Source organism: Lacerta agilis, chromosome 12 (assembly GCF_009819535.1).
Source record: "Lacerta agilis isolate rLacAgi1 chromosome 12, rLacAgi1.pri, whole genome shotgun sequence".
NCBI classification, from domain to species: Eukaryota; Metazoa; Chordata; class Lepidosauria; order Squamata; family Lacertidae; genus Lacerta; species Lacerta agilis.
Genome location: NC_046323.1, coordinates 25,361,817 through 25,383,406, shown reverse-complemented (window position 1 = coordinate 25,383,406; position 21,590 = coordinate 25,361,817). Strand labels below are relative to the sequence as shown.

Genomic DNA, 21,590 nt, shown 5'->3' with positions numbered 1-21,590 from the left:
GGTTTAACCCACAGCACCACCCGCGTCCCTTATGATACCATACTATTGTCTTTATAAAAAAACGTTGTGTTTTCTTTGGATTGTGGTCTAAGCAGCTCTGGGGATTTTCTCTTTTTAAAAGGCAGTGTGTGTGTGAGAGAGAGAGAGCTGACCAAATCCATTTCTAATACTGCCTGCCAGTGCAGGTGAGCCATGCGGCCGGGGGGAGCCACTTTCCTGCAGCAACTTCTTTCCAGTGTTCACACAGCACTTCAGGCCAACCATTTCCCAGTCTGATTCGCACGTGCGCGTTCGGCAGACTGCGTGAAGAGAGAGAGAGAAAAAAGAAGAATCTCTTTCTCCACCCTCAATCTGATGGCGCCGCTTGTTTGTTATGGTGGGATCTATTGTCCTTCCCGCAAGCGCGGCAAAGTTGTTCTGATGTGTGGCCACCCTGTCCTCCTGCGGCCCAGAACCCCGTGGCATCGGAAAAACCGCCGGAGGAGACCCTGCTTCTGCTTCTCCCTCATCCATCCGCTGCTTCCCCCGCCTGACCTTCCCAACATGGCGCCGCGCCGCCCCCTTGACGCCGACGACGCCCACAGGGGCCTCCTCCGTGGGCGGCGGCGGGGCGGGCCCCGGGGGAGAGAGAGCGCAGGCTTGGCTGGCTGGCTGGCGGTGTGGCTTTTGAGGCGGAAAGAGCCATTGCTATAGCCGAGAGAGAGAGAGGGTGCGTGGAGGGAGGGGAAAAGAGAGTAGCGAGGCCTTCTGGCCGACACTGAGGGAGGGCGACGACGACAGCGGCGTTCGCTGAGGTGAAGCGAGGCTTCGTTTCCCGCCTCGCTCCTGAGGAGGAGGAGGAGGAGGAGGAGGAGAGACGGCGACTGAGGGCAGCTGCCCGGGAAGCCGCAGCAGCCGCCGCCTCCGCACCTGTCTCGCACTCCCGCCGGCCAGACGGAGAGAGGGAGGGAGGGGAGGAGGAGGAGGGCGGCCGTAGTGGGTGTAGCCGGCGCCGAGCACCTGGCCCCGTCCCCCGCCGCCGCAGCCGCCGCTCCTCCTCCTCCTCCTGCCGCCGCCTCCTCTCTCGCCCGCCCTCCTCGCTCCCTCCGTCGGCCGCCTCTCAGGGGAGTCCGCGCCGCGGCGGCAGGAGTGGCATCAGGGCGAGCAGCAGCAGGAGGACGAACAACAACGGTGTCAAGGCAGGCCGGGAAGCTGCGGGCGGAGCCGTTTCGCCGGGAGAGGAATATTTTCTCTCTCTCTGACACACACACAAGGTCCCTTCTTAAGCCGCCGCTGACATAGTTGCTGAGAGGTTTCTGCTTCCCAAGCCGAGGGGTGGCGGTTGTTGTTTCGGGCGCCGGCGGCGGCGGCGGTGCAGAAGTAACGAGGGGCTGCCGCTCTCTGCCGCAGGAGCCGGAGGAGAGAGGAGAGGAGCTGGAGCCTCGGCCAGGGGGGGCAGGATGAACCCCAGTGTCACCTACGCCAGCCGCAAGCGGCGGAAACCCGTGCAGAAAATGTAAGTGGGTCGTGTGGGTGGGTGGGGTGGATGTTCCTGGAGAGCAAAAAAAGGGTGCCTTTCCCCCTCCATGCTGAGGTCTGGATTTTCCCTCCCCGCTCCCCTTTGCAAAGCTGTCGCCTCTTTTCTCTATACACACACACACACACACATGCATACACCCTGCACGGCTCTCCTCCTCCAATCAACCCTCATGCCCTTTTCCCTGTAACCTTGTGCGTTGCTTTGCTGCGAGCGCATCGCCTCCAAAGCCTCGTAGCGCCCGCACTGCAACTTTTTGTATTTTTGTCTCTCTCTCTCTCTCTCTTCTCTCCCCCCCCGTAAGGTTATGCTTTGCTATTGTGTTCCGGCAGTTTCTTCAGTTTGTCAATCAGCCTTCAGTTGTGGATCACGCCCCCCCCCCCTAATTTTATCTATCTATCCTATTATTGTTGTTATTATTATTATTATTTCTAAACAAGTACCCTGGGATAACTCTTAAACATGTGCAAAAGGATTTGGTGGCCCGAGTTAACCGTTTGCGTAATCTGTGTCATCTCTCCTTTCGTTGCTCTGGTAGAAACCCATCTATTGACTCCGCTAGATGTTTGTAAATAATTTGTAAAGGTCTAAAGGAGCCTCTTGTTCTCCGGTTGAAAGGTTTAAGTCTTAAGTTTAAGGCAGTGCTCATTATTTTATTTTGTTCCATCTTGGAAAAACTGGGCTGGGATTCTGACTGGCCTGCCATGGGGACCGTTCTGGAGCTTTTTCAAAATTTGTGGTGATAAGCTGTGATTTAGGGAGGGAAAGGTACTCTGCACATGCATAAAGGCAGCTTAGAGCTACATATATTTCAGCAGTTAGTTGTGCTATTGGAAATGGATTCCTGGGCTGAGTTGCAGTAAAATTAAGCCCTGATTTGGGGCCCTATTTTTGTCAGGCTCTGATGACCCAGTTAAATTCAAACAGCTGATTAAAATCAGAACAAGAACTGCGAGGTGGGAGGGGATAAAGGAATGATTTGAGTGTAAGGCTGCATCCCTGTGCACATTTACCTGTGAGTAAACCCCATTGAACAATGAGACTTGGTTCTGGGTAAACCTGCATTGGATTGCGCTATCTGTCAGTGTGGCTGGGTTCCCTGACCAAGGATGTCAGCAGGCATTTAAGGTGATAGTCTGGCAGTCTGTTCAATGTAAGTTTAAGATAATTATCGAAAGCTTGCGGCAGTGGATGTAGCTTTTGGCTTATTTTGGCTGTGGGCTGTGACTTCTGCTGTCTTAACAGGGATTGCTGGTTAATGTATGGTGTGTGTGCAGAAAGCCACGTTGTGCTGACTGTGCTTCTGCCACTGCAGTGGGCTCATCCGTGATTCGAAGATGATAATTTACTCATTTGCTCAGCTTGGTTTTATGATGATCATATTGTACAGTATTGTGATTTGCCGCTCTCTACCTCACCACCGTAGGCCACAATGTTGTACAGTGTCAGTCTCCGGAGCGGCATCTTGCTGTTGTGGAGGCCAGGAGTGTTGTAATACAGATGGAATAATTTACGTGTGTCAGTAATCTGTGTACTTTTTTGTATTTATTGTAATGGTTGTAATTCTTCAAACGAGGCTTTACAAATGTAAAACTGTACAATGTGCATGTTTACCATGCTGTCAAAGCTATGTACTTTCAGATAGATTGGTTTCATCTTTAACAGAACAGTAAGCAATTGTAGAAAAAATGGATTTATATTTTTAATGGGTGTGTAAATTCTGATCCTAGGAATACATGAAATCAATAGTTAAAATTTCCCAAAAAAAGTTAATCATAGGTATGAAGGTTTACCCTCAGGTGTTTGCTTTAAAATTAATATTTAGTAAAAAAAAATCCTTTTTCTGTAGTGTTTATGAGTACCACTTTTCACTAATCTGTGTTTATTGGTTAAGTAGCACTGCTGATGAAATATTTATTCCTCAACACAAAGTAACTGTACTGAGCTTGGTGGGATTTCCCAAAAGACTTTAAGAAAGATTAAATGGAATGGTTTGGGAGCGGTCTGTGCTGCGTTAGCAATTTTAAAGTTTACTAAAGTGCATACCAATGTTTAATGTAGATTGTGGAGTCTAACTGGTTAGCCTTTTAAAATTGTTAATAGGAACAAATACAGGAGGAAATCCATTGGAGTAATGTATACAAATTGAATTCTATAATTTTTGGCAAAGCTAGTATTGTCCTCAAGGTGCTAGTGTTAACCTTGAGATGCAGGATTTAAAAAATAAAATAAAAATCATCCTAGTTTCTAATCCAGCATGAAAGTGCTGGGGCACGGGGTTGGCAGGTGTTACAGCCATGCAATATAAATAATTGGGTTTTTTTTTTTGCCAGTGTACTTTATGTATCTGACTTCACATTACAGTACTTGAAAGTTATCTGTGCTTATTAAGCAGTCTTGGGTACATTATGTAGTAGTTTCTGGATTCTAGAAAAGCAGCACTCTCATAAAAAGGATAGCCATTATGTCTCCAAAGTTTACTTTAGAGCTGACGGTTATGCAACACTTATTGTTAAGTAACATTGTAGTTTGTCTTGTAAACAGAAGCAGGCTCCTGATGTAAAAATACAGTAGGCTTTTAATACTGTATCCTATAGAAAAAAAATTCTAGCATGTACGGAATAGTCTTAAGGTGGTTGTTGCTGAAGAGATCCCCTTGCTTCTAGGAAAAACACTCAGACTCACTGATGTACTATTGTGAGATCTAACTACCAGTATAGCATGTGAGGAATGTGAAATCTTTGAAAGCTTGTATTTGAGCTTCCTTGTTCTCCACAGTTTCATGTCAAACAAGGTTTGTTAGCTATGTGATTGTTGACTTATGAAACACATCAGGCTCACAACAAAGTTAGTTTAGTAGGCATTCTGCTTAATAGAGAACTCCTCTTGATTTACGAAGCCAATTCATGAAGGAGAGAGCAACACTTAAACTTAATCTTTGTATAGGATTAAAGTTAAGAGAATTCCTTCCTTCCTGTGTCTACATTATGGTACACATACACTAATGCTGTATATACAAAATATACATGCTCCAAAGGAAAAGTGCTGTAGTCGGTTGCAATGTAGAAATATTCTTCAGAGCTCCTTTGTGGAAGTAAAAACATTCCGAACCAATGTTGTTGAATAGTAGACAAAACACTTCCTTAGAAAACCATTTTTTTAATTCTTACACCTGTGGATAAATCTCACTGAATTCAGAGGAACTTGTTTCTGTGCTTAGGATTTCACTGCTCCCCTTTCAGAGGTATGTGGAGCACTTAATATTTATTTATTTATTTATTTATTTTATTGCATTTATATTCTGGCTTTCTCTGAGTTTGCTTTATGGCAGGCTTTATCAGTATGGTGCCCTCCAGATGTTTTGAACTACTACCAGCCCCAGCAAGCACAACTGTTGATGGGAGCTTTGGCCCAAGCCTTTTGGAGTGCACCAGGTTGGCAAAGGCCACTTTATGGGATTTAAAATTATCGCCTACCTCTTCAGCTGCGGAAAAGAGAAAAATAAGCTTTTTTAAAGGGGGAGGGGAGTTATTAGGAAGAGACTTTAAAGGAAGATGATGACACCCAGGCTAAATAAATAATGATAAAAAATACACTCCTAGATTAAATGACCACTTTACTCAATACGTTGAGTTAAGATTCAGCAAACATTCTGAGTGTTAGTAAACTTTTGGTGTATGGTGCATGCGTGTGTGTTTGCTCCTTCATGAATACTGATTCATTATACAAGGAGACAATTGAAGAAAGCCCTGGTTTGATGTGGTTCATGCCTCCACCCGCCTTTTTGTTGTTGTTCCATTAGGAATGTGAAATAGAAAGAATATAGGTTCACATATGGCTTTCCTTCTTTACATTTTCTTTGGGCCTTTTCAGGCCCATTATGATACTGGTGCAACTTTGTATTGGAAGTGCACAATGTTCAGGATATAAGTGCTGGCTTTTATCCCTGCAACTGTTACAACATTCTGTATTTTAAAAGGGCAAATAGACTTCCCAGCCTCCTAGGCCTAGCAGGCGATGATTCTGATGGAGCTGATATCATCCAGGGGACAAAATGAATTGGCAGCCCACCCCCACCCCCCAGCCCCCTAGTCTTGCTCTCATACTGGGACTGTTGGGCTATAGCTCACTTGAAACTGCCATTTGTAGACTTGCTGGTTACAAGATTCTGGCCTAAAAGCTGACAAGTTATTGTGTGTAGATTCAGTAGGTCATATGATTGGGTTATTTATTGGAATCTGCCAGGGGGCAGTCAGATAATTCCCCCCTGTTGTTTCGCCTTCCCTTCTGTGGCTTGATGAACCTCCCTGCAGCATGGTTCTGGGAATTCCTGTCCTAACATGTTTTTGTTTTTTCCCAGGCTGTCGTTCTTGGCACCTTTCCTTGGCTAAGAACTGAAAGTGTTATGTGGCTCCTTTTCATTTCAGTACTAGTGTTAATGAATGTATTTAGGATCAGAATTAATTGTAGATGTCATTCTATAGTAACACAATATATATACTTAAAGGTTTTTTTTAATGAAACATTAATTAAAGACAGATTCAACCATTGTTACTTTTATGGACTTGGACTAAAATGTTTCAAAAGATTTGCATTTAATTTGACTTTCCAGTAGTAAGTTGTTTTTGTTTAAGAACTATGTCATATGTTGATGTGGGAAATAGTGGAATAGTTTCAGTGTCATATGCTGCCTATATTCATCCATAGGTGCACAGGGATATAAAATTGTGAAATGTATCCACCAGTACTCTGAAATGCACATAAAATATTATTCCTCTACATTAAAAACATGTATACATATACAGACAACTTATTCTCTGTTTTGTCCATTGCTCAATTTTATTTGTGTTATTTTTAATTTAGCTTTTAGGATTGCTTTTAATTGTATTGCTTTATTGTGAACTTTTATATGCCTGTTGTCTTTGTCCATGGAGTTTTCTTGGCAGGGATACTGGAGTTGCTTGTCGGTTCCTCCTCCAGGTGGATCCATAGCTGTCAACTCTCCCTGCTGTTTCCCACTGCTATATTAAGGGAATTTTCCGCAAAAAAATGGAAAGGTTGACAACTATGGGTGGATCACGTTTGGTCAAAACTTTCCACTATGACCTGTCCATCTGTTGACCACAGCAAACTATGGCAAGTTCTTAAAGAAATGGGAGTGCCTGATCACCTCATCCATCTCCTGAGAAATCTCTATGTGGGACAAGAAGCTACAGTTAGAACTGGATATGGAATAACAGATTGGTTCAAAATTGGGAAAGGAGTACGACAAGGCTGTATATTGTCTCCCTGCTTATTTAACTTATATGCAGAATTCATCATGCGAAAGGCTGCACTGGATGAATCCCAAGCCGGAATTAAGATTGCTGGAAGAAATATTAACAACCTCAGATATGCTGATGACACAACCTTGATGGCAGAAAGTGAGGAGGAATTAAAGAACCTTTTAATGAGGGTGAAAGTGGAGAGCACAAAATATGGTCTGAAGCTCAACAGAAAAAAACTAAGATCATGGCCACTGGTCCCATCACCTCCTGGCAAATAGAAGGGGAAGAAATGGAGGCAGAGATTTTACTTTCTTGGGTTCCATGATCACTGCAGATGGTGACAGCAGTCACGAAATTAGAAGACACCTGCTTCTTGGGAGAAAAGCAATGACAAACCTAGACAGCATCTTAAAAAACAAAGACATCACCTTGCCGACAAAAGTCTGTATAGTTAAAGCTATGGTTTTCCCAGTAGTAATGTGTGGAAGTGAGAGCTGGACCCTAAAGAAGGCTGATCACCGAAGAATTGATGCTTTTGAATTATGGTGCTGGAGGAGACTCTTAAGAGTCCCATGGATTGCAAGAAGATCAAACCTATCCATTCTGAAGGAAACCAGCCCTGAGTGCTCACTGGAAGGACAGATCCTGAAGCTGAGGCTCCAATACTTTGGCCACCTTATGAAGACTCCCTGGAAAAGACCCTGATGTTGGGAAAGATGGAGGGCACAAGGAGAAGGGGACGACAGAGGACAAGATGGTTGGACAGTGTTCTCGAAGCTACCAACATGAGTCTGACAAAACTGCGGGAGGCAGTGGAAGACAGGAGTGCCTGGCGTGCTCTGGTCCATGGGGTCACAAAGAGTCGGACACTACTAAACAACAACAAAAATTGTGAACTACTTAAGAGATTCTCAACATAAAGTGGTATAAGCATTTTATGAGTAAATAAGTGGACACCTTTCACTTGCTGATCACCATGACACTGTCATGGAATTCTACTCAATATTGAGCCATAGCAGAACTCCAATGTATAGTTAGCAGAGTAAAAACTTAAACACATTGGAGGATTCCTAAAAAATAGTCCAGAGGCAATTAATATTTCATCCAGCTGTGGAAGGCAAATGAGCATAATTGTCACAAATCCAATACATTCAGGATTGGCACTGTCCATAAGAAATCGAGTTGCAGCAGACTTAAAATAAACTTCCAAGAACTTCTAAAAAGTCTAAAACCTTAACACAGGTTAAAAGGTATGAAGAGCCCCCTAATTATTCTGGGTGCATGACCTGATGTGTAATTCTACTCAGTATTGATCCACAGCAGATCTCCAATAATAGAGAAAGAGAAAGTGAAACCCAGACTCCTTCTGGCCTTACTTTTATAGGCACATAACATTAAAATTATTAAGCCATTTTCTTTTTGCCTTTTATCTGTTGGAGCATTTGAAAACAGGTGATTGAGGCCGCAAACAATAGTGATAGAATATGTTTAAGGATAAAATTGTTAACATTTTTGGAAATCACTTGAGTCAGATAGAATAGGATTCTGTCCATGCATACATTAAAATGCAGCTTCCTTACTTTAATATGTCAACTGCTGTGCTTTACATGTGTACAGCATCTTTTGCATATCTGAACTGAATATGTATAACCTCTTCCACCCCCTCAAGTGTTGAAATACAATATTACAGAGTGGAATAAAATATTACATAAATACCAGGAAGTCTATAACAATACTTGTTTAAGCTGGGAGAATTATATGCACTTGCCTTAGAGTAAGTCTCACTACATTCAGTAAGGTTAACTTCTACATAGCATTGGACCATGCTAAATTTACACACAGACTAATTTAAAAAATAGTTTTTCTTAACTAGCACTAGACAAATTGATAATTATTCTTGTAATATTTCTTTGTTACAAGCAACTCCAACTATTATATGAAAATCCATGTGTTTTTCAATCTGGAACAAGGCCAAAATATGGTTTTAAGGGTAATAATGAATAAACCAAATGTGTTGTTCAATAATGTAGACAAATTGTCATAACCAGTTTTTAAACCAAGCTACTTACAGTGGACTCTCGGGTTGCGAACGCGATCCATGCGGGAGGCGCGTTTGCAACCCACGCTGCTGCGTCTGCGCACACGCGTGACGCAATACGGCGCTTCCGGGTTCAGCGCGTTTGTATCCTGAAAATGCACAACCCGCAGTGAGCGCAACCCGAGGTATGACTGTACATTGAAACTGCTGCAACTCTACTGCTTTAAATCAGAATACTTAAGTTACTGGTACATTATGTGTCTGCCTTTTAGATACAGGTGTTAGCAGATATGTTGAGATTCAGGTATCAAACTATATACAAAATAGCTAACCCTTTTTTGGATATTGTTAATAATTAACCCATGTCTGGGAACAACTGTGGATTTATTTTTTGCATTGTTTATTGATAAGATCTGGTCTATATTTGCATTTTTGCTGCATTTCCTTGTCTAAGCTGCCTAGAGTCCCATTAGGAAAATGGGAGAGTATAAATAAATATATAATAATAATAATAATAATAATAATAATAATAATAATAATAATAATAATTTATTTTTTTCTAAAATGTTGTGTAGAATTGAAGTAATGGTAATGGCAACTGGATGGAACCTTTTGCTATGTTCTGTAAAAGAGAGAGTATTGAAATGATGTTATGCCATTATTTCAGGAAGGGTACCTAGAGTGACATAGTTATCAAGCTTTAATTTTGCTTTCTAAACTTGTGGGATTTTTTGGCAGGCTCTTTTAAAATACTCATTTGCTGCATAGTGATGCTTGTATGTATCTTCAAACCTGATGCAGTTGTTTTTATTTTATTTTGTTGTGAGGAGGTGTTGCCACACTTGTTCTGGACAGTCATCTTTCCACACATCAGAAACCTACTTACTAATATTCAGCCCTTCTGGAACTTGAATCAGTAGGGGAATTTAACTCTAGTTTCATTGGAAACTTTTCCTTCTATGGACCTGGCTCTTTTCTGCTGGAGGACAGGTTTCTGTTGGTCCAGTAAAGCTGACTCAGGAATTAGCATTTCAACCACAGAGGTTTTGCAACAGTCCAGGTAGAGAATTTCTCTCATAAGATACTTAGCAACAGAGATGAGATCAGAGGTTCCCCCTAACCAAAAATGGGTTTCTATTGAGAAAGTAAAGACCGGAGAAAGTAAAGACTGGAGACTGTCATAGAGAGAGGTGCATGTGGGACTAAGTGCTACTTCAGTGCTTGAGGGAGCAGGATGGTGTGAGGCTTGAAGCAAGCGGAGATTGGGAAGCTGGGGCGGGGAGGGGAGGGGATGGAGAGACAGTTATGCTTTTCCTTCCTTGTGATCTGCAAGAAAACATGTCAAAATTAGCAAATGTCCTTAGCATTGGGGCAAATTCAAAAAGAAACAGGCTTTCTTTAGCTGTGATAAGGCTTTAACAGTCAATGACCATTGGAAGAAGAGTGCAGAGACAGATACACAAAACCAAGTTGTGATGAATTTATTTTAACAAGGCAGCTCTCCTGAAATCATACTGCTTCTGAGATCTTGTCAGGTCTCCCTAAGTGCAGAAGTCTATAACCAGTTATAGGCTTAGGAAAAACAAAAGGCTAAGGCAGTCACTGGAAGTAAGATTTTCTGGTGAACAAAAGAAGGATGAATGACTATCCCCATTTACAAAGGGAGTGTTTACTAACGTAACCAAAGAGCTCTGTTCCCAGTAGCCAGTTGAATGGTGATACAGTGTTATCTTGGAGGAACACAGAAAGGGGGAGCATAGAAAAATTAGCCTTTAGCAAATCTGAGAGTTCCCAGGCGAGTGCATACATGTTGGCTTCCTTCCTTTTCCATTTCAGCAATGTATGACAGCAGGAACAGCAAATTCATTTTGTGCTACTTATTGACCTTGTCAGCTCACCTTTACAGACAAAATGGAGATTTTTTGAGCGTAGATGATAGCATAGAGACCCAAATAAGAAACAGAATGGTGCTGTTGTGCAGCAAGGGAGCTGGCATGTGAATAGATCTAACGTCTAAGACAAAGCTAATAAAGATTTAAAGGTGAAAAACTATGTTTACTATTAGCAAATTTAGCATTTTTAAAGAAAAAAGGTTTGCTGAACAAGCAGGGGGAAACAGTCACTAAGAAGGAAACAGTGTGATCCTTCTATTCATTTAAATCATAAAAAGTATAGTTCCTTTTTTGGAATAAAAAGGAAATCCTGAAAGATTGTAGGACAGGATGTGGATTGATCTTTAAATGATCTAAGACTCACATACCTGATATAACATTATTATGTAATTCTTCATGCCCTTAGATCTGTCAGGGTCTGTTTCCTCTTCTGCACAGGTGAGACCTTCAAGGTCATGTAACTGGACCTTCTCTAGGGTATTACCCACTTGAAGGAAGACCCTGATCACTGAGGTTTGCTTGGCTCAGACTTTATTGAGTTAGATATGTTAAAACATGGTTACTTCAGAGGGCATTCCTAAAATAGTGTCCGATCTAGAACTCATTACGTAGGTTAACTGGACTTTCTGCATTGAATACATAACATCTATGTATGGTTATATAATGTGCTCAACATTCAACAAAGCAAGTTCTTGGCTAACTGGGAACAATTCAAACCACTGGTCCTGTGACCCATTTCACACATGAACCTTGCTGTGTGGGTGGCTCTTTAAAATGCAACTATGTACAGACTACCCTATTTCACAAGCTGTTTGTGTAAGTGACTCTCTGTGTAATTCTGCAGATTTCAACCTTGCTGTCAGGGAACTGCCATCGGGCAGTGGGAGTGGGGCTGAGGCTCTGTCAGAATACAGAGAGCCCCAAAGCCACCTGGACAGCAGTACCAGTGCAGGAAGCAGCAATGCCTCTAGTGGGGTGGAGAGGGAAATGGGCAGCCTGGGGGGGCAAAGGGCTTGGAGATGCTGCGGAGAGCCCCAGCGCCTCATCTCGTCTGGCTGATCAGGAGGGAGGTGCGACATTTCCGGCGCCCCAATTGCGCAGAGGGGTGAAACGCAAGGAGGGGAGGAGGAGACTCGGGGTCCCAAAATTCTTATGTTGGGGACGTAGCCGGAAGGGGCCACTCCCGGACTCTGCGAGTGACTGAGATGGTCATGAACTTGTTTGCTCTGCACTGTAAATAGTTTTGCACAATAAATCTGATAAAAGACATGCCGGAGTTTCTGCCTTGTTACTCGTGAATAACCACCATAAGGACCTTACACTTGCAATTTCAAATAACCACAGAGCAGTATATATAAAATACTTGGCAGTTGTTAAATCCCCATACCTTGGGGGAGTGGGTCAGAATAACATTTTCTAGCTCCCTGGTCCTTTTTCACAGCTTCCATTTGAATGGAAAGAATTGCTTTAAAAGGAAGAATGTGCTGGGGATGCATTACCTTAATAGAAGTGACAGAACTATTCAGGAAATGTGTGAATTAAAATTTTGTGTGAGCCCCAATAAAAGCTTTATTAATGAGAATGTATTTCAATGCATAGTTGTTTTAAAATGTGACTTTATACTTTGTTCTGTTACTATGGCAGAGTGAAACCATCACCTCCTGAAGGAGCCAAGTCTAATCCATCGAAGAGGCATAGAGATCGATTGAATGCAGAGTTGGATCGCCTGGCTAGTCTCCTGCCATTCCCTCAGGATGTTATTGCCAAGCTGGATAAACTGTCTGTGCTTAGGCTCAGCGTTAGTTACCTAAGAGCCAAAAGTTTCTTTGATGGTAAGAAATTTGAGTTTATTTTCATAACTATGAAATGTGTGTACTGTAACTTTAGTCTTATTCTGCTGCTGCTGCTGCTTCTTTTTTATGCTGGTAAGAATAATAAAAAAGAGTTGCACTCCTTTTGAAAGACCTATTTTCAACTAAATTTTTAAAATAGTCATAATCAGCCTGAAGAATTTTCCTCACCCCACGTTTTTGCATCATGCAAATATTTTCTGAGGCATGATGTGGAAAAAACAGCCCTAATCTGACTACAAGGAGCTAATGCTTGAACATGGAGGTGTGTTGATCATAATTTCACTGTTACTGAATGTGACCCGTGGAGCATTGTCAAATACTGCATATTTGGCTGTTCATTATACATGTCCTTATTAACAAAGAAGTGAACTATCTCTCTACCCCCACCCCCCAGGAGGAAGAAATGGGCTGGCTACTATTAATCCAACCATTAAATGGCTGGTAGTGCTTTTTGTTAGCTTTGTCTAGTTTAGCAGCTATAACCATTGCTGGTTAGGAATAGTCTGGCTATGTGCTTCATGGACTGGTCACCTTTTCATTGGATTACTGTAATGTGTTATATATGGGGCTGGCCCTGAAGGAAACTGCAAACTTCATATAATGCAGAATGCAGCCGCTATAATTTTAACAAATGGGGATCCATGAGATCAAATTCCAAGGGAGTTGGACTGGCTGTCTAGTTCCTTGTAGACTCAAGGAAATATGCAGGTTATAACATTCAAAACCTAAGCTGCTTAGTACCCATTAGAGCACACATGTTAACCTCTAAAATGTAAAAGTGTTTCAGCGGCCAAACTCTGTTATAGTTATGCTGATGGGCCAATGCAAGGGTATCTGGAACCAACGTGGATATTTTTCTCCCTTACAATTTCTCTGTGCTCCGTTAAGTTAGTCATATGATAGCATAATGGATCTTGTGTTCACCGCATTGCATGGTAATTAAAGAATTGAACAGTATAGGGATCGCTGCTTTGTGAAACACTTTGTGAAACATGTGAAACAGTGTTTGGCTGCCTTGGCTTAAAAATATAGGGTGAGGGATTTTTTAATATTGGAGCATGACAAGATTTCCCCTGCAGTCCTACAAATCTTCTCCAGAGGATCTCCAACCCTAAAGGATCTCCTTCCCTGCTCTTTCTAATCATGATGTTGCCTAAGTGTGGGTAGGGCTATAAGGGAAAGGAGAGGAAGGGAAGGGGAAGTCCTGGTGCCTGTTCTGTTAGCTGACAGACACGACTGGATATTTGCCTTTGTGCAAGTTCTCCAATCTTAGGTAGTTAATTAACTAATAACTGATTTGTTGTTGTTCAGTCATTCAGTCGTGTCCGACTCTTCGTGACCCCATGGACCAGAGCACGCCAGGCACGCCTATCTGATAGTATGCCATAATTGATAGTATACCATAATCATATTAGGGCAAAATTACAGGAAGTTAGAAATGTCGTTAACAGATAAACTTTTAAATCTGTTACTTCCCCCACAGCCAGCAGTTTCAGATTCCTGTTTTCATCACAAGCAAGGGTCTGGAACCTGAGCTGGGAGAAAAGCAATTGGTGGGCAAGAGTTGCAGGAGGAAAGAGAACAGAAATCCAGTGCCCTGCATTACAAATTGGCAGACAAGGAAGCAGTGGCTGGGCTTTGAAAACATCAGGAATGTACAGATCCACCCAAAGCATAAAGCAGTTTGGGGTCTTAACTCTAATCTATCAACAGACACTAAGCAACTAGTAGAAAAATCCTAAACTTTTCACTGTAAACCAGAACCCGATTGTTTCCCCCTGGGGTGGCGGATATCCTCTATCTCTGGAGACATTGATCTATTAAATTATTACTTCCCTTAATTTCTCACGCACCATGCGCAGAAGTTTCTACATGTAGTTTAAATGCCTGCAGTATAAAGTCTGCTGTGCTTAAACAAGCAAACTGCTTTAGAAATGCTTATCATTTGACTTCCCACACTTTGGATATCAGAACAAAGCCATGTCTGTGTTGTGCACTTCTGGCTTCTCGTCTTTCTTCTGCGCCCATCCCCACCCCATGCAGTTGTAATGCCAACTGTTTCCAGTATGTCCTGCTTCTTTAGACTACAGTGTAGTGGCAGCTTTTTTTCAGAGGCAACCCGTGAGGTTAAGAAAGTGTGCACTGGCAGCCATGTACTTGCTTCCTTTGTTTGTTCTCCTCCTCTGCTTTTGCTAATCATGATGTTGCCTAAGAGAGTAAACATAGAAGAACAAGTGAAAGGAAGAGAAGTTTGTCAAAAGGAGCAGGTTCTTCTAGATACAGCACCAAGTTAAAAGCACTTGTTTCTTAACATATCTGCTAAATGTGGAAATCATAGCTTTCAACTTTTCCCTTTTCTTGCGAGGAATCCTATTCGAAATAAGGGAATTTCCCTTAACAAAAGGAAAAAGTTGACAGCTATGGTAGAAATGCATATTGTGAGATGTGGATTTGCATCTCCTAGGCTCATGTTAACAGTTAACTGATGTGAAGGGAAATGCTAAATGAATAACAGGATACAAATGAGGGGTGTGTGAATTCCTGAGGAAAGTAAAATATAAACGTGCAATCATATAATCGCATTTGAAAGGAAACCCAAGAATTTGCTGTAACAATAGTCTCCCTCTCCAAAAGAAACACTTGCATTTTTCTGTGTTTAAATAATCCATTTTAGAAGTCGATTAGTTAGATATAACCAAATATTCTAATGATCTTATTAAAAATGTGCAAACTCTGAAGGTATCAATTTTATATACAGTGCACACATGTGGCTTGGAAAATGTCACCTACTTACTGTTCATGTAAGATGTACAGTTTAAGCAGTTATTTTTTCAGGACTGAAACACTCATGATCATTGAGTCACCACCGAGGAACCGTTAAATTAAGCAGATTTGCACAAATGTCTACATTGTAGATTATTTATATTTTGTGGTGCAGAACTTCTCTTTAGTATATACGTGATAATTTTTCCTAAAATTTAGTTTTTTCAAGTCTCCAGTATACAGTATAAAGATTTAACATTCTTGTGTTGCAAGAGTGTGATTGCAAACTGGGGCTTGTGGCTTTACCTTAGCTTAATATGTTATCTGAACTATGGCATTTGGTTATGAATAAAGTCCTGCTTATACATTTCTCGCATGTAGGGCATGCTTTTAGCCCTGCCCCCTTTCATTGTAAAGAACCCCAATGGGCAATTGGTTGCTCATGCATTGGCTAAACACAACACAGAGTTGTTGGAAGAAGGTGATACAACGTCTGGGGTGGGGCTAAAATCATTTTCTGGATTAGACACAATTGCCTTTACAAATGTTAAGAATGCTGAAAAATTCCATTTCAATTTGACCTTTAAAATAAGACATTTGTCTTGCATTTCTTTTGGTTAGATCCAAAGGCTACATTCTGGTCAATGTTTCAAAATTTACTCCACACACAGCACAGCAATTTACATGTAATGAATGCAAACAAAATTTTAGGAGGGATTACCATGCTTTTCAGTAAGTGAATTGTTGAGTTAAATCATGCTTTATTTAAAAGGGTTGTGCTGCGCTTTTGGAAAATAGGCTGCAGTTAAGGGTACTAGGTAATCGGATATGTACTTTCTGTGGGTATGTGTTGACATTTTGTGGGAGTTCTTTTTACCTGTGCTTAGCTTTTAACTTCATGTTTAATTATCTCAGATTTCCTAAAGCTAAGGCTAGGCACATAAAACTTGTTAAAAATAGATGTTAAACCTGTCCTGTCGTGTTAGTTCAGTTGATATGTAAAATCAGTGCTAAAGATGGGGGGAAACATCGTTCTTCAGTAGTCTTTGTATTGACTACTCCAAAATGAATAGCATTTCTCTGTCGGCTTTTAAATTTTTATTAGCAATTAGTTCTTCTTAAAATGATGAGCAGCCAAAAGCCTGAATTCTAGGTTTAAAGATTTTGTAAACCATTAAATGAGAGTTAGAAATCACAGTGTGTTTTAATACAAAACTTAAACTGAAAATTACAATACAATTTATTGTAAGCTTTTAAAACTTCAAACGGCTTGTTTTCCCAAGCGAGAACTGTTTAATTAATCTGCTTTTTTTGCCCTTGTGACATCAACATAGCTTGTAACACAATTCAAAAAGCCACAGTACCTATTCATACAGAAAACCCATCTAAAAATCTGAATAATATTATCTCTGTAATCTTATGTTTGTGTACTTTGGAGTCGCCTTGAGTTCAGTGGTGCTGCCTCTCAGATTTGGTATAGGATTGTAGTCTAAGTATACCACTAGAGACTGAGCAGCCTACATTTTAAAATCTAGAGACCAATAAAGAAAATTGTAGTTTTCCTTTTCCTAAAAAGCTGCTATTCTGAAAATGTGGCGAGTCTTTAAGATGCCACAGCACTCTGATTGTTTTTGCTGCAAACTCATGGGGCTAACAAGGCTGCCCCATTGAAATAATTTCTTAATGTCTCAAGGCTGTACATGTTTGGTAACTGTGCTTTCAACCTATACTTTGGGCAATGTATTTTCCCTTTATGATCACTGCTTGAAATGTGTGCTATATTTTTAAATAGTGTGGAATTCTAGTATCGCAATATCTTTCCACTTAGGAGGTCTTGGTTTCAAACAGTGTGTGCTTTTAGATTGCCTTGAGCAATTCAGCCTCTCAGTCTGTTCCCAACTATAAAAGAATTCTCCTAAAGATTGAAAGAATATATTTGGGCACTTTCTGGTAACACAGGGCTGAGGTAACACCTTTGCGTTCTTTCCAATACACTGAGAAAGCAGTTCCTAGAAATACTGTAACAGGGAGTGGATGTCATGTGCTCATTGAGGCTGCAGTTTTTCAGTTCCCTGTTTTCTCAAGTGTCCTGTACAATAATTGCAAGCTTGGGATTTTCACTAGCAAAGATTTAATGAATGCCTGTTGTCCATTTCCTTTGTAGTTAGCAGGTCAAATTCTTCTCTACAAGAAGATAGCAGGTCAGCGGCTGTAGACTTCATATGTGGTTATTGCTAGGTGGCTAAGTGTGAAGGATCTGTTCACACTTTTCCACTGGTGTATGAGTCTTGGGCTTACTTTATTCCCATCCATCCCCTTCTATGGTGATGATGAGAATGGACGTGTTCGCTCCTTTTAAATTGTCCATAGTTCCCAGTTATGGCCAAATTCAGACAGCTGTGGTTTCAGAATAAGCCAGGATGTGAAACCAAGACTTGATGCCAGTATGTTATAAGTCATCTGGCCTCGCATCAAGACTTGCTTAAAGAAGGGAGATAGTTGGGCTTCAGATTGCAAAAATACAGCATCAAAACGTCTTTTTTCAAACTTAACAGCCTAGATATGTGGTATGCTAACAAGAATGGCCCATACTTGCATTTATACAAGCTCACTCACCTGTATGCAGTTTTTTGTTGCCTATGGCTTCCATGTGAGTGCTTAATTCCAGCGCTGGTGTAACATTTAATGAGCTTGATCTGTTTTTAAGAAGTGTGTTTGTATTGCTCAAAAGTACATGGGACATGAGTTTAAAGGGCTAGTCTGTAGCCAATATGTCTCTGCCAAATTCTAATACAAATGAAAACATGGTTTTAGTAATTGCTGCAAGAAACATTATTTTACTGATATTCCAAGTACTCTGCTTTAATTTAAGACACCACACATCCATCAGGTAGACATTTTTTGATAAACATGAAAGACTTGTAAAGAATTTAAAGTTTAATTTTAAATGACACTGTTAGAACACCCTTTGTGTAGCTTAAGTGAGAATTCAAGGCAAAGCATATTTTTATGATCAGATTCTTCTGCATGACTCAGCAACTATACTTTGTTTCTCACAGAAATTCCTGTTTTCTTGTTTTGATTTCATCAGAATTCCAATAAGGAAGTAAGGCTTTCTTACATACCAGAGCCTTGTAGATGTTTACAGTTGAAGCCATTTATAACATAATATGTTTCCCCTATATAAACAAATGCTCCATTTTTACAAAAACAAAATTCACTACTTTGTGAATTCCCTCATGAAGCACAAGCTGAAGAATAGTTGCTTGGTAAATAATCTTAGATGTTAAAGTAGGCATATACTGGCCGTCATTCATTCAAATAAGTCATTCAGCCACCAAAGGTGATTTGTTTGGATATGAAACAGGGTTACCCAAAAACAAGGCAGTGCATTCCTCATGCTTGGACTCCCTAAGTATGTAGAACTTTATGTGTTCATAGATAAAATGAGAATCCTAGAAAGCTCAAAACAAATGGCCTGACAAAAATACCTGAATGTCTTGCGCATAACCTGGATTTTTCATAAAATTATACATGGTATATTATATATTAAAGTATTGTTATTCAGACAATTACAAATTTACCTTTAAATGTTTCTAATTCGTTTATTTTTTGCAAGTGGCGCTACAATCTGCTGAAAAAAGGAACCTAGCATCTTTTACTTTCTGCCAGTTTTTATATTTTAAAGTATATACAATGTCTGTTAGAAATTGTAAAACAGAAAATTTAATAAAAATTATAAAATAAAAAGAATTCCAGTGGCAGGCCTTGTCCATGGTTCACACCAAGTCCTGAATGTCTGGGCCAAAGTTATTCTGACCCAGTGCACACTTGTTGAAGAGAGTAGTAGCCTAGATCATCTTATTGCATAGTTAGTGAAGAATAAAACTCATTGACTTCAATCACTCAGGATTTCATAATGACCTTGTGGCTGCCTGAGGATTAGAGGTTACTAGCTGGTGGAAATTCTCTTGAACAAAAGAACAGTAATGTTTCCTGAGTCCCTAGCGTCTGATAGAAATGCCTTAAACAATTATGTTCTAAATCAGAGAGGGACAATAGGAGAATCAACAACATTCATAATGATGTACATTTGCTTACTGAATTTTACATGCTAATTTAAGATTTGCATAAACACTTTGATCTCTAGTGAGAGCACTGTGGTGTATATTTCCCCCTTTTTATGCAAATCTCAAGTTCTGTAAGCATCTGGAATGAATAAAATGCATAATTATGAAACAGATCAGTCTTTGCCACTGTGAATGTTATTTCTTCTGGCAAATTGTAAGGGTGAGATGTGTGATGTTGCAGGCTTGTATGTTCAAATTGTTTTGCTTTCCAAAAATTAATAAAAGGTGCACACGTTGCATTTTGATGGAAATTTTTATCAATCTGAAAGACTCATATACATACTTCGTAATCTAATGAGGTAAGTGTTAGTTATCTAAAGTACCTAAAGCTTTAAGGCTTTTTGCCAAGTAACTATTTTTTTCTGAGCTAGAAATTCACATGGATGTTGTCTGTTGTATTGAACTTCATGACTGTTTTTCTTGTTCATTTTAGCATGTTGTATTGTTGTATGAATTTGTCCTAATTCTCAAAATTCATAATGTCATTTTGGCACAACAAAAACAGAGCATGCTTGGATGGTAGTATATTACAAAAATGCACATATGTTATACTAGAAAAGAGACAGCTTCCTATATGACTTGCCAAAAGTACGTAGAAAAAAGACAGAATGGAAAGGTTTTTATTTTTGAGCTTTTTAAAGAGATGGGTACAATTTTATTTGCAATGCAAGTCAAATCAATCTAAGTATAATTACTGAGTTCTTACTGTCTTAAGGATAAGGGCCAAGCAGTGCTGACCTCTGCCTAATGTATGTGAAAACTATGTAATTTTTTCCCCATTTGTATGCTTTTCTAATTATGCTGTAGAGAAAGGTTAATTTTCATTTGAGTTAAAGTACTGCAAAAGTTGCCATCAGAGGAAACTCACACACATCAAAATGAAACATGTTTTTCTGAAGATCCTATTTAGATCTGGACATAATTGTGGAGAAACTTTTTACATTTATAGATGGTGTTAAATAGTGAATATTTCTAGTAGCCAGAGCCCATTTCCTAAACAGTTATAATTTTGTGGTAGATTCTGAAGGCAATTTTAAAACCTTTGATCTGCTTGCATGTATGGAAATGGTACCACTTAGTGTGTGGTTACATTTCTAGAACAGAATTCCCAAAGCTGATAGATTTAGAAATTAAAACCTGTAGTCACCAATATGAAGTTCTGAAAAGACTCCAGTGCATAGCTTAAGAGTCCGCAATGACTTACTTCATTGTTGGAAACAATTCAGCATACTCATATCTACACTGAGCCATTATTTTTCAGATCTAATTCATAAAATGTCCAGATCCTGGAGACTAAAACTCTTCGTGTGGAAAAGCAAGTCAAGTCCTCTAACAGTCTTCCTTATTTGTAGTCTGTTTTCTCTTGAACGCCTTAACAGTAGGCACTGAACATCTCTTCCTGTCTGCAGATCCTGGATTGTTCTTCTTCATCTGTTGCTAGACTGTGACAAAAGCCAGCCATCACAATATCTGCTCAGATACTGTGTCCTCTTCATTAGGAAGAGAGAGTTGTTGTTGTTTAGTCATTTAGTCATGTCCTACTCTTCATGACCCCATGGACCAGAGCATGCCAGGCACTCCTGTCTTCCACTGCCTCCCGCAGTTTGGTCAGACTCATGTTGGTAGCTTCGAGAACTGTCCAACCATCTCGTCTTCTGTCGTTCCCTTCTCCTTGTGCCCTCAATCTTTCCCAACATCAGGGTCTTTACCAGGGAGTCTTCATGAGGTGGCCAAAGTATTGGAGCCTCAGCTTCAGGATCTGTCCTTCCAGTGAGCACTCAGGGTTGGTTTCCTTCAGAATGGATAGGTTTGATCTTCTTGCAGTCCATGGGACTCTCAAGAGTCTCCTTCAGGTCCCCTCACCAAGTGTGAACAACCAAACCTGAGATGCCATAGGTATTTGGGCCCTTTGGGCAAAGCAGTCCTGTTTTGTTTGCATGTGTGTGGAGGGTGCCTGTGTGACAGAGAGACATGGAGAATTCATGGTGCAGCAACTGCCTCATTCAAAGTCCTGCCAGCTACCTGTGGCCACAGTAGGATGTGAGGGTGACCTCTCTCCCTCCCGATCCCATTTGGAAGAGGATTGCATAGTTTGGGGGCATGTGGTGAGAATAAAGGGGTCCACATATTC

General features: G+C 40.6%; 1 protein-coding gene across 1 annotated transcript in view; it reads left to right on the top strand.

Annotated features, from left to right (window-relative positions):
- Window positions 1-735: 735 nt before the first annotated feature.
- The window catches only part of AHR (aryl hydrocarbon receptor), a 46,435-nt gene continuing 25,580 nt past the window's right edge, over window positions 736-21,590 (top strand). The window contains exons 1-2 of the mRNA XM_033166310.1: window positions 736-1,495; window positions 12,358-12,545. Coding sequence (XP_033022201.1) covers window positions 1,440-1,495; window positions 12,358-12,545 — 244 coding nt within the window. The 5' untranslated portion in view covers window positions 736-1,439. The remainder of the gene's footprint in view (window positions 1,496-12,357; window positions 12,546-21,590) is intronic.